General features: G+C 40.0%; 1 protein-coding gene across 1 annotated transcript; it reads left to right on the top strand.

Moving 5' to 3' along the window:
* Positions 1 to 201: 201 nt before the first annotated feature.
* Positions 202 to 12,339, top strand: LOC309497357 (E3 ubiquitin/ISG15 ligase TRIM25-like). Its single transcript, XM_082167591.1, has 6 exons — positions 202 to 850; positions 4,823 to 4,918; positions 5,005 to 5,238; positions 9,671 to 9,830; positions 11,020 to 11,067; positions 11,280 to 12,339. Exons 1-6 carry the CDS (start codon positions 278 to 280, stop codon positions 11,795 to 11,797), a joined length of 1,629 nt encoding a protein of 542 aa, XP_082023717.1. The 5' UTR covers positions 202 to 277; the 3' UTR covers positions 11,798 to 12,339.
* The last annotated feature ends 1,115 nt before the right edge of the window (positions 12,340 to 13,454 follow it).

Below are 13,454 nucleotides of genomic sequence, written 5' to 3'. Positions count from 1 at the left end.
TTTATTGCATTTTGTTATTGCAATTACCATGTCAACAATGGCAATTTCCAGCACATCTGAAAAGACTCAGGGTGCTTTAATTGTGTTGTCTGCCTCTCTGTAACATATATTCTTTGAGTGTCTGTTTGAGACTGACATCTAGTGGACGTTTTATTATCTTTTACACACGTCACTCAAACACAGAACCAGGAACCAGGAATCACATGATTCCAGGGAAAGTGAAACTGAACTGTAGTTGAGCTGTTGTGTGTTTGTGTCTCTGTATTCATGCAGTAAAATGGCAGAAGCCAGAATATCTCAGGATGAGTTCATGTGTTCAGTGTGTCTGGATCTCCTGAAGGATCCTGTGGCCATTCCCTGTGGACACAGTTACTGTAAGATCTGTATTACAGACTGCTGGGATCAGGAGGATGAGAAGAGAGTCTACAGCTGTCCTCAGTGCAGACAGACCTTCAGTCCAAGACCTTCTTTAGCTAAAAACACCATTCTGGCTGAAATGGTGGAGAAACTGAAGAAGACTAAACTTGCTGCTAACTGTTACGCTGGAGCTGGAGATGTGCAGTGTGACGTCTGTACTGGAAGAAAACACAAAGCCGTCAAGTCCTGTCTGGTGTGTCTGAACTCTTACTGTCAGAATCACCTTGAACAACATGAGAGTTGGTTTAAAGGAAAGAGACACAATCTGACTGATGCCACTGGACGACTGCAGGAGATGATCTGCCAGAAACACGACAAGATCCTCGAGGTTTTCTGCCGCACTGATCAGAAGTGTATATGTTTGCTGTGTGTGATGGATGAACATAAAAACCACGACACTGTATCAGCGGCAGCACAGAGGACAGAGAATCAGGTATGAGCGAATTTGGAAAATAATCTAATTGCAAATTATTATTGTTTTTTTACCAATATTGCGATTGCGATTTGATATGCGATTACTTTTTAAGTTCTTTATCTTCTGTATTATTCGACAAAGACAAGCAATAAATCATTGTATAGTAGGAATAGGAATCTTTAGGCACCTCATGATCTACTTTTTTTCTTAATTAATCTTATTAAGAACACTTAAAATCTTTATTTAATTACATGTGTAGTTATACATATTTAAAAAAATAATGATAAAAAAAAAATTTTACATGTTAAGAATTTTAAATAGGCTATATAAACTAATATAGCTTAAAAATCACGCCTAACGCGTTTTTCAGGTTCGAAAACGCGAGGCGTACAGCACTGCCCCGATAGAGTAACATCAAGCAAAACGGCATAACCTTTACGATAAAGCCCGCGAATATCCTTGTAATTCGCTTAAACCTCCCCAAACTTTAAAGATTATTTTTCGTAAGGTTCGAGCGGTGTCGTGAGTGATTGGTTGAGAGATAGAGAGAGAGTGAGAGAGAGAGAAAGAGAGAGATTACAAGCAAGCAGAATACGGTTGTTTCTAAAGCACACGCAGCATCATCACGCATCTGTGTTTAAAAAGGCGAGGCGAGGCGAGGGGAGGGGAGGGGAGGAATTATTATAGTGTCACCAATTACCTCGGAATACTGCTCGGCTGATGTCCACATGCCACTGAGACTCTGAGAATGAGAATTCTCTGACATGAATGACGAATTGACTTGGTGAATGAACTTATGCTTTAAACGCCGCCCCTGGATTGTGGATTGGCGTCCTCGGCTGAGGATACGGGTTGCTGCCTGCACTATTCACCCCATATGGATGGGTCTTCTTGGCCCTGAGAGAGGGAAGTGTTTTTAATCTATTCATGCATGTATGGACTGTTTTGATTGTGTAACAGACAGCGGGTCACGAAGGGAGGTCGGGGAATTGAGAACGGAGAATAAAGCCTTACTTGTGTCCACTGTGTGCTGTGCAGGCTGGGGTGCTACGTTGAGTATAAAACACTGTGTGATGTATTAAGCGTGAAACTCACTGTGTATAGATGAAGTGATGTGCTTTGCGGGTCTTCCCGTGTTTCTCTTCCCCTTCTCCGTATCTATACCTGTACCCGTGATTATGAGCAGGGCCGTCGCTAGTGGGGTGAAAGGTGGTGACAATTATAGTGACAAAATCCAGCAGTTATACTATATAGGCCCCTGTTGTATGAATAATTATAATATTTATATTAGTTGCATGCCTGAGATTCAAATGAAAACCACAAAAACATGCGATTTGGTTAAATATTTTTCCTAATATCTGCTTCTCTTACCTCCCTAAAAATGGTTTAGTCTGATCTAAAGTATTTATTAATTATTCAGTCAGTGACAAACATTAGATGGACCCAATAAAATTGTAAGTCCCACCCCAGCTTGTGAACAGATCCAATCAGAGTTGAGGCGGCAGTGCCTGAAGTTAACGATGAACTTGGTGGAAGAGCAGGAGACTGACTGACTGAAAATTTCGAGGAAAACGAAACATAAATCAGGGTACCAGATACGCCATGAAAAGAAGGAGAGGGAAGCCAGGAGAGTTGTTGTATCCCAGTCGATCAATACATTCTTAAAGACAGGTTGTACTCCGCTTCGCGTCGTGACCGCATTACCACCTCGGGTGTGCATTATTTTTCTAATAATTCAACGGCCTGTCGTCAATTATTCCTTACATATTACCAGTTCAATATTATCTTTATTAAAAAATTAGACAATAAATTATTTTTTTAATTTGACTGCATTCTTGTCAATTTCTAAATGTTTACTTTTTGATTTATGAATTTTAAAAGACAGATGGGAAAAACACATTATTTTGTGGTTTCTTTTTTAAAATTGGTTTTATTATTATTCAACAATTTCTTGCTTTTTGTTAGTTTTTATTAGTTGTAATTTTTATATAAACATTTAACTTTTAAAATAAAGGTTTTACAACAACATCACCATCTTCTGTTATATTTGGGCCTCCATGCTCATCTATTGTACAGTATATGATGGTGGAGGGGGCCCCGAATCCTCTAGCTACGGCCCTGAGTTTTATCTTTTCTATCTGAAATAAAGTGTAAACTCCCTTTGATAAAACCGGCTGGCTGTTGAGAGTTTTTGACCACCGTAGGGCTGTTCAGTGAGGATTATTACACAAGCAATTGAATGAACAGTGAAAGTAACAGAAGCTCCTACAATACATTTTAACAGCCACAATTAGGCGTGAAAATAACTGAAGGAAAGATTTGCTATGCAATGAATATACAGCTATCGGTACTCTGTATCAGCAAGAACTAGAAATGAAATATCGGTATCAAACTCGTTCTGGAAAAAGTGCTATCGGTGCATCCCTAGTTTGAGCCTTTGAATTTCCATACTAGATCTCACATCAGTATTTGCTTCATATCAGCTGTTCACATGATGATTTTGTGGTAGTATTACTGTCACTGTCATTGGTTTGTCCCAGACATGGGGACTTGTGACTTGGTGACTTGGACTCGAGTCGACTCGAGTCGCTATTTTTATGACTTGTGACTTGACCTGACAAAAAATAAAATACTTGAGACTTGACTCGGACTTGGAAGTTAAAGACTCGGGACTTGATTTGACTTGAGACACGATGACTTGAATGACTTGAGTGTTAATCACATCATGTTTTCAGTTTGAATATAAAATATATAAATTATTTTAAAAAATCAAGTTGATTAGCCAGCTGGAGCGCAGGCTGAGAATAGCGTTGTCATGACTGGATCATGAAACTATCATCAGTCATGCCCTCTCGTACCTTACGCACACCACGCCCACTTAGATCAGATATCACATCAACATGTCAGCCGGAGGGGTACCGAGGGTCATCGCTTTCGGCTTCAAGAATTATTCACAAGATGGCAAAAGACGAACAGCGCTTTGCAAGACATGCAACATTAACAGCCATTCTGCCCAGTAAGTGCTTGTCAATTTGTTAATGTTATCTGGTTAGTTGGTAGTTAGCTAATGTAATAATAGCTAAAGTTGTCATTAAGGTTTTATCAGCGATTTCAGGCCCAAAAAAGGCCCAAATATAAATGATCACATTCATCTAATCTTTCCTAACGATCCGCTAGCTGCCCGCCCCATAAGCAGGCGGTCAAAAAAACGCGTCTCTGTAGGCCCGCGTAAAAAAAAAACGTGTGTGTGAGAGAGAGAGAGAGAGAGAGAGAGAGAGAGAGAGAGAGAGAATGAGTGAGTGAGTGAGTGAGTGTGTGTGTGTGAGAGAGAGAGAGAGAGTGAGTGAGTGAGTGAGTGTGTGTGTGTGTGTGTGTGTGTGTGTGTGTGTGTGTGTGTGTGTGTGTGTGTGTGTGTGTGTGTGTGTGTGTGTGTGTGTGTGTGTGTGTGTGAGAGAGAGAGAGTGTGTGAGAGTGAGTGTGTGAGAGAGAGAGGAGAAATGTAACAAAGTTTAATGTTGTACGTAAACTGTGTTTGAGAGAGAGAGGGGGAGGTGTTGAGAGAGGAGTCTGTTGGATGTTAAGCTGTTATTTGTTTTATGGACTCAATGTTGACAATTTAAAACATTTCAAACACTGTTGGCAGAAGTGAAAAATAAATAATTTTATGAAGTTACAATTTTGTTTGATTCCATGATGTATTTTACTGAACATGGGTATTTACAATGCAAATCCAAATTATTGTAATTTACTGACAGTTAGGCTACTTATATCTTGTCTTTTCACTTTATTAAGATCAGATTCTGCAGGTAAAATTACAATAATAAGGTGACTTGACTTGGACTTGACTTGACATGACATAGCCTGTGACTTGACTTGACTTGCCCAAGAAAAAAATACTTGGGACTTACTTGAGACTTGAAGGTTAAGACTTGAGACTTACTTGAGACTTGCACATGTGTGACTTGGTCCCATCTCTGGTTTGTCCTTTAGCACCAGCTGAAGGAGACGCAGAGGTCGTTCCAGCAGAGGATCCAGCAGAGAGAGAAAGATCTTCAGCAGCTGAGAGAGGCTGTGGCGTCTCATAAGGTGAGTCTGGAGAAGAAGAGAAGTTTGAGACGTCTCAGTCAGGACTCACTGAAGCCACTGTGTGATTGTGATGTGTGTCCTAACAGCGCTCTGCACAGACAGCAGTGGAGGACAGTGAGAGGATCTTCACTGAGCTCATCCGCTCCATTGAGAGAAGCCGCTCTGAGGCGACACAGCGGATCAGAGATCAGGAAAAGACTGCAGTGAGTCGAGCTGAAGGACGACTGGAGCGACTGGAGCAGGAGATCAATGATCTGAGGAGGAGAGACGCTGAGCTGGAGCAGCTTTCACACACACAGGATCACATCCATTTCCTGCAGGTAACAGAGATCTAGAAGAACAGGGTCATAGTGGACTTAAGCAAGAGACTCACAGAGAAACATTTCATGACAGCAGAATGAGCCATTGACTGAAGTGTTGATCTGTGTGTTCGGTTATTATATCATCATCAGTCAGACTCTCATCTTATCATCTTCTTTTGAAAGAGATGCACTTATAAATGCAGTTCAGCTCTGGAAATCTCTTTTTTTTCTGGAAGATGTTTTGAGCTTCCAGACGACAACAACAGGTCAAAACTAAACTATTATTTAAACTTATATTTTTTTTTTTAACTGCTTTTCCTGAGCAAATCTACTCAACCCCCCAAAAAAGATTGACTAGACAGTTGCTCTAATGTCATATAATGAATATGAAGAAAAATGTATCTGATGCTGTGAAAGAGCTGGATTTAGTTAAGTTACTAAAGATGTCAAGATCAACAAGAGCCGCTCAAATAAAGTTTATTTGTATAGCACCTTTCACAGACAGAAGGGTCACAAAGTGCTGCACAGTAATGAAAATAAACAATAAAATAAAATAAAAACAGCACAAGTACAAACCTAGTACAACTCCACAACTGTACTACCATCAGATTCATAAAAATCCACTAATAAACACGTCAAATTGTTAGTTAAAAGCTTGTCCAAAAAGATATAATAAAGAGTCTTTAAGTATTTTTTAAAAGATTCTACAGAACTCCTAGTTCTCAGAGCTAAAGGGAGCGAGTTCCAGAGCTTTGGAGCCACAACACAGAAAGCACGGTCACCTCTTGTCTTAAGGCGTGTTCTGGGAACAGTTAAAAGATCTTGGCCTGAAGACCTCAGAGACCGACACGGAGTATGCATATGTAATAGATCCTGGACGTAGGAGGGTGCTTGACCATGCAAGGCTCTAAAAGTAATGACCAAAATTTTAAAATGTACTCTAAAACCAACAGGAAGCCAATGAAGGGCCTTCAGCACAGGAGTAATGTGTGACCTCCTGCTGGTCCTAGTCAAAAGCCTAGTTTGGCCAAACTTGCAGTCGATCTAAAGAAGATTTATTCAAACAAGAGTACAGCACATTGCAATAGTCCAATCGTGTAGAAATAAAGGCATGAACAAGCATCTCCATCTCTTTTTTGGAAACCATAGATCTAATCTTAGCAATGTTCCTAAGATGGAAAAAACAGGTGTGAACCACAGACTTAACATGACTGTTAAAACACATTGATCTGTCAAAAATGACACCCAGATTTCTTATGTCACTGCGGTCAGAGGATGATAGACCCCCGAGGGCCTGCCTAATCTTAGGGGTAATGTTGTCTGGGGCAAAAATCATCACCTCTGTTTTATCCGTATTAAGTTGCAGAAAGTTCTCAGCCATCCATTTATTAATGGAGACTAAACAATTCAGCAGAAGGGACAGTTTGTCTAGTCTGTCTGGACTAAATGAAATAAATAACTGGATGTCATCTGCATAACAATGATAAGATGCTGTTTTAAAACTACTTATAATCTTTCCAAGGGGAAGCATGTACAGACTGAACAGCAGGGGGCCAAGCACAGAACCTTGCGGAACAGAATCTGACATGAAAGATCCTGTGGACACAGAAAAACTCTTGTCAGAAAGATAGGAGGTAAACCAGTCCAGAGCAGATCCAGAAATGCCCACTAGAGAGTTAAGTCTATCAATCAGAATGCAGTGATCAACAGTATCAAACGCTGCACTGAGATCTAACAAGACCAGCACAGAACACTCTCCTGCATCAGCAGCCATCAAGATGTCATTTGAAACCCTAAGGAGGGCAGTTTCAGTTGAATGGTTTATACGAAAGCCAGACTGGAATTTATCACAGATACTATGAGCCTCCAACACATAATTTAACTCCATTGCCACAACCTTTTCTAGGATTTTAGAGATAAAAGGCAATCTAGAAATAGGCCTATAGTTGTTAAAAGATGCTGCATCAAGATTACTCTTATTCAAAAGAGGCTGAACAACAGCATGTTTAAAACACCTAGGGACCTGGCCCAGCCTAAGAGAAAGGTTTACAATTGAAACCAAACACGGGCCAATAGATGTAATGGATTTCATGAACAAAGATGTAGGCAAAATATCGACAGAGCTTTGGGAAGGCTTCATTGTACCCACTAACCTAATGACGTCCTCCAGGGAAATGGGGCAAAAGGAGTCCAGTATTGAGGGTCTTTGTTGAGTAACTATAAGGTGGTTTACTGATGGTGCAATGCCTGCCCTAACAGCTGTAACCTTGTCCACAAAGTGAGACAAAAAATTATTGCAATCATCTTTAGAAAACACAGGGACAGAAAATGTAGCAGGAGAAACAATGTTGTTAATAGTCTCAAACAAAGTTTTAGGTTTCCTTTTGCTGGCAGATATCAGTTTTGAAAAATGAGCGACTCTAGCATCCTTGATCATCTCGTTAAGATCAATCAAGAGCTCTTTAAGATGCAGGCGATGGACTTGAAGCTGAGTCGTTTTCCATAAACGCTCCGTCTTCCGACAGACACATCTAAAGCTGCGGATGGCGTAATTTATCCACGGAGATGTATTAACAACAGGAATTAGTCGAGTCTTAAGAGGAGCCACTCTATCCAGCAGCAGGGTGCAATGCTCAATAAAAGACTGTGCAGAAACGTCAATGTCATCTGAGATAAAAACCGAGCTTGAATCAAAATCGGCCGAGAAATTCTCAACAGCAAGCTGGTTAACCATGCAAGAGCAAGACGCTCGCGTAACAGGCAGAGGGTCCTCGTTATAAGCAAGATCAAATAAAATGCATTTGTGATCGCTAACAAATACATATTGCTATTGCTATTAATATTTAGACCATGAGAGAGAACTAGATCAAGCGTATGTCCCTTATTGTGCGTAGGACCAGTGACGTGTTGAGTAAAGTTGAAAGATTCCGTGATATTTAAAAATTCAGAAGCAATACTGCAGGCATCGTCATCCACGTGAATATTGAAATCACCGACAATAATCACTCTGTTCAGTTTAAAGGTGAACTAAGTAACTTTTTTTACCTTAACTGAACAGCTTCGGAGTCATTGGAATGGTTATATGACATTTTTCGGGTTGAATGGTGGTCTTCTCGCACCCCCCGAGCGTCTGTGAGCGGAAAAAACACACTTGCAATTTTGGGCCACCGGCCGCAGCATCAGGAAGTATCGCGTGATATCAGGTCTTGCGATGTAACGAATTGCTTTACGGCACTGCACACATACACTATCTAAACATTTATTTGCTAGCCTTCTGTGTATCATACGTACCTCAGTGGACATGGCTCTGTGCGTTCGCCGGGTTCTTTGAAAACAAATGCACATGACCAGAGGGAGAAGATGGGAGGGGGGAGAGTCGCCAACGAGTTTTGACGACAGTGTTGTCAAATATCTATTCCGAAGCTGTAGAGAAACCTGCGAGCAAAAAGCGAAGAAATCGGCAAAGCTGCATAGTTCTGCTTTAATAGTGGATGATAAAAAGTCAGTAAATTCACTCAGAAAAGAGGCCGTTGGCCCAGGTGGTCGGTAAACCAAAATACAATAGAATGAATTTGAACGACCAACTTTAGTCATCTGTAGTTCAAATGAAGACCTGCGCTCATCGACAGGCAATTAAAATGCTTTTTAAAAACCACAGCAAGTCCTCCACCACAGCCCACGAGTCTTGGCGTGCTGATAAATGAGCAATCCACAGGACAGAGTTCAATCAGATGACAGTAATCCATACTCCGTTGCCATGTCTCTGTCAGCAACATAAAATCCAGATTTTTGGAAGTAAATAAGTCACTGAGCAAAAATGACTTGTTAGAAATTGAACGGGCATTTAGCAAAGCCATCTTGAGCAGTGCAGAAACAACACTCAAAGCAGAGGGAGAGGCTCGCGGCAGCAACTTCAGGTGCACGGCACACACCCTGCGCCCAATGGTAGGGTTTCTCCAAGGCAGAGGGACCAGAGTCCTAGGGACATCCGGGAAAACAAAACGAAGAAAAGACGGTTGCGAGCCACCGTCAAAAAGTCCCATCTTCTGGAGCTTCTTAAGATGCACCTGCCTCCCTGCCCTTTTTCCTCGCCTTCTCCGCCGCTTGTTTGCGTGTCGCATTAGGCCTTCTCCATTCCGCATACAAGCAACAGGTGCAGACGGACATATGAACGGGGCTGAAAACGCACTCCAGGTACATACGCCACCGCACTCCACCATGGAGGATCGAATCTGAAGCTTTGTTTGACGATCATACACCCATGCAGTAGACACAACATTTGTGGACAAACTTAACAACAATATAGCACAGAAAATAAATAAAACGAGTAGAGACGAACGTCCAGCCACAGCGGCGAAGCCAAACACAGGCGCCATGTGTAGCGATGACAGTAAGTGCAGGTTATTGATGAAGTGTGGAGGTGATGAGCTTTGATTTCTGTTTTCTGTAGAGTTTCCAGTCTCTCTCAGCTCCTCCTGAATCTACAGATGTAAATGACAATCCCTTCAGTTCTCTCTCCTCTTTTGATGGCGTGAGAGAATCTGTCCGTCAGCTGAAAGACAAACTGGAGGATTTCTGCAAAGAGGAGCTGAAGAAGATCTCTGACAGAGGTAAAGTCCTGGGGCCTCATATATAACTGTTGCGTCGCATAAAACAGGCCCTGAAAGAGGCGTACGCCACTTCCGGTGCATAAGTTGTGATTTATAAAAACAAATTTGACGGGAAAATTTGCGCACCTGCACGTAAACTCTTGACCCATGTGTACAAACATTCTGGAGACGGAGCAGTTTGGCGACATCGATGGTGAGCTGGAGTTAAATGTCTGTTTGGTCACTTTTAGACAGAACATTTTAAGAAAATTATAGAGAAAGATAATACAAATATAATTTCACTCGCCAAGCCTATCACATGAAGCAAACATCCATCCATTCTTAAATGGGCTGTTTAGTGAAACTGACGCATATATAGCCTATCTAATGGCAGATGAAGGAAAACCGTAAATCTTCATTATGAGTCCTAATCATAAATACAATGCATGTTCACAATAACAGTTTAAAGAGAAAAAAAAAAATGATTTAAACTGTTTTACTTCTGATATAAACATTTAGATTAAATATGCCATTCTCATTAATGGAGTTAAGTCAAGTCAAGTCAAGTTTATTTGTATAGCGCTTTTCACAATACAGATTAATTAGCTTAAATTTAAGTTAAGCACTTAAATTACTGAGAAGTTACACAAAAAAAATTCAATAAATATAATGCTTTTTGAACACTTTTCCTGTGGCATGTTGTGTTTTAATGTTTGAACTACAGAGAGAATTGCTTATCATGATAACAGCAGATTGTCTGAGAAAATATTTTCATGCAAATAATACACAACAAGGCCTATTCGTTTCCATAAAAAATATGTCAATTAAAAATACTATTGGCCAGTGGAAAAGATTGAGAAAAACTTTATCTGTATTCAAAAACAAGGCAAGGATAGGCTGCTAAATGATTTTCCTAATGTCTTGCACCATTAATCAATTTATTTATTTTTCTGAAGTCTAAATATTTTTCTAAAGTCTAAATATTTTTTACTGTACGCCATTTTTGGCTTTCGGGCGCACAAACACTAAGTAAGGATCATACACACAGTTTTATAAATGAGACCCCTGGAGATTCATCAGCTCTCAGAAATGATCCTCCATCATCTCATATCATGTTGAAGATCATATTAGAAATGTCTTAGGAACGGATGCAGGGATCATTTTCTCTTGACATGATAATCACACTCTTCATGTCTGTTGATTTCCACAGTCACTTTCACCAACATTGTTCCCAGAACCAGGAACGACGTCCTAAAATGTAAGTCACTAAGAAAACAAGCAGAGAAACTCACAGAGTGTCTTCATGTTCTTCCTGTAGAAGGTGAAAGAAAACATGACAGAAGAGTTTTAGAGTTGATCATGTAAATGATGATTTGCACAGGTTGATATATTGAACATGAAGAGTTCAGCTACAATAAAAGATCAGATAGATTCATAATTCCTGATTCTGATGTGTTTTCTCTCCATCAGATTTCCATCAGTTCACTCTGGATCTGAACACAGTGAATAAACGCGTCTGTCTGTCTAAGAGGAACAGAGTGATTACATTCACTTACACAGATCAGCCGTATCCTGATCATCCAAACAGATTTGATGATGTGTGTCAGGTGTTGTGTAGAGAGAGTGTGTGTGGACGCTGTTACTGGGAGATTGAGTGGAGTGGTAGTGTGGAAATATCAGTGTCATATAAGAGCATCAGGAGGAAGGGATCAGGTACTGAGTGTGAGTTTGGATATAATGATCAGTCCTGGAGTTTGTACTGCTCTTCCTCCAGTTACTCATTCATACACAATAAGATAGAGATTGAACTCCCTGTAAAGTCCATCAACAGTAGAATAGGAGTGTATGTGGATCACAGTGCAGGAACTCTGTCCTTCTACAGCGTCTCTGACACAATGAGCCTCATCCACACAGTCCAGACCACATTCACTCAGACGCTCTATCCTGGGTTTAGGGTTTATTCTAGATCATCAGTGAAACTGTGTTGATGAAACAGAACAGACTGTAGAGAGATTCTACCCATAATGCTTTGATCTGCATGATAGATCAGTAACAGTGAGATGTTATAGTCTCTTATTTTCTCTTCATTACATTAATTCTACAACTGATTGTCTGTCAGGGAAATAACATGTTAGAATAAATGTGTGTAATGAATCCTCATATAGACAGTCAGATCAGTGTGTGTTTGTGAGTCATGATGAGTGACGGTGTGTATCTGTGCTTTTCTCAAACTCTATTTGTGTTGATGGAAATCAGTCATTCAGTTCTTACTGTAGTGTCACATAAATAATTTTCATATTACTATCAAAATTACCTTTGAATTGAATTATCACACACAGGATTTAATAAAATGTCATTCAATAAAAAACGTAATTTGTTGTAAAATTGATAAATGTCATTTTATTAATAAATGTAAAATATATAAACCCAGATCATCTGATCATACTGTAATCCTTTGATCAGTGAAAGTATGAGCATAATTATTCTAATCCAGTTTACATTAAATAAACTCCTCCTGAACAGAACTGAATTTACAGACCTGAGACTCTGACAAATCTGAGATAAGATAAAAACAACAACAAAGATTGAGTCGAATCATCATCAGGTAAATCTAGATATATGAAGTTTGAAAGAAGGAAAACTGTAACCTGACCCATGTGATCTATATGATGACCTTTGACCTTCCTGAAAGATGAGCCAATCCACTGGATTATGACCTCTGCCAGTGTTTCTTACTAGTAGTGGGAAGCTCGGATCATTTTACTGACTCGGATCTTTGAATCTCGTTCAGCAAAATTAACAAATAATTTCAGCAGAATATAATTAATGTCATGTTAAATAGCCCAACACATCTAGTCCTTACGAAAATGTTGATTACATTTGAAAAAATAAAAATAAACTATAAACTAAACTAGCCAAATCCAAATTATAAGATACCGAAATGTTTAATTAATTGATTAGTTGGGTCTTAAGTTCAGGCTATTGCAGTCTGTTAGTTCACTTCACCTCCTGATCCGAGATACCAACTGATTTGTAGCAAGATACCAGCGGTCACGTGACAAAAGAACGAAGGACTCAGATCCGAGCAGATGAACTAATCATATTGCATCACAGCGGTGCGACGGGACAGTCAAAATACGGGACGTCCCGGCTGATTCGGGACAGTTGGCAACCCTAGACGAAGGCTACCCTGATTCAAAAGCGACGTCAAATGCACCCTTCCTTTCCCCGTGAAAGAAAGGATACATAAATAGATCCTTAGCGGCCTATCCTACCCAACCCTATCCTACCCTATCCTACCCCATCCTACCCCATAAGTCATTGCGCCGGTGACAACAGCATTTTTATTTAAAAAAATGGCGGCCGAGAGTTCAGTGGTGGACGGCAAATTCACATTTAAATCTAAGTATTATGTTTTCATTTGCTCAAATAGCTAGCCAAACCACAGTTAAAAGCCACAAGTTTTTCTTTCTTATAAACTTCATCTTAACTCCTTCGTCACCATTGCATGGCTTCATTTGTCAGGTAGTTTGAGGCAAAACTTGTGTTAATATTAGTTTAATAATTGTTTCAGGGAGCAAGGAGCAGCAGCTCGATTTATTAAATTATGGTCTGAAAATGACCATTTGTTTACGGGGGCGAAAA

Source organism: Leuciscus leuciscus (assembly GCF_965113295.1).
Source record: "Leuciscus leuciscus genome assembly, chromosome: 4".
Classification (NCBI taxonomy): Eukaryota; Metazoa; Chordata; class Actinopteri; order Cypriniformes; family Leuciscidae; genus Leuciscus; species Leuciscus leuciscus.
The sequence above is the reverse complement of the archived record's forward strand: the minus strand, read 5'-3'. Positions and strand labels throughout refer to the sequence as shown.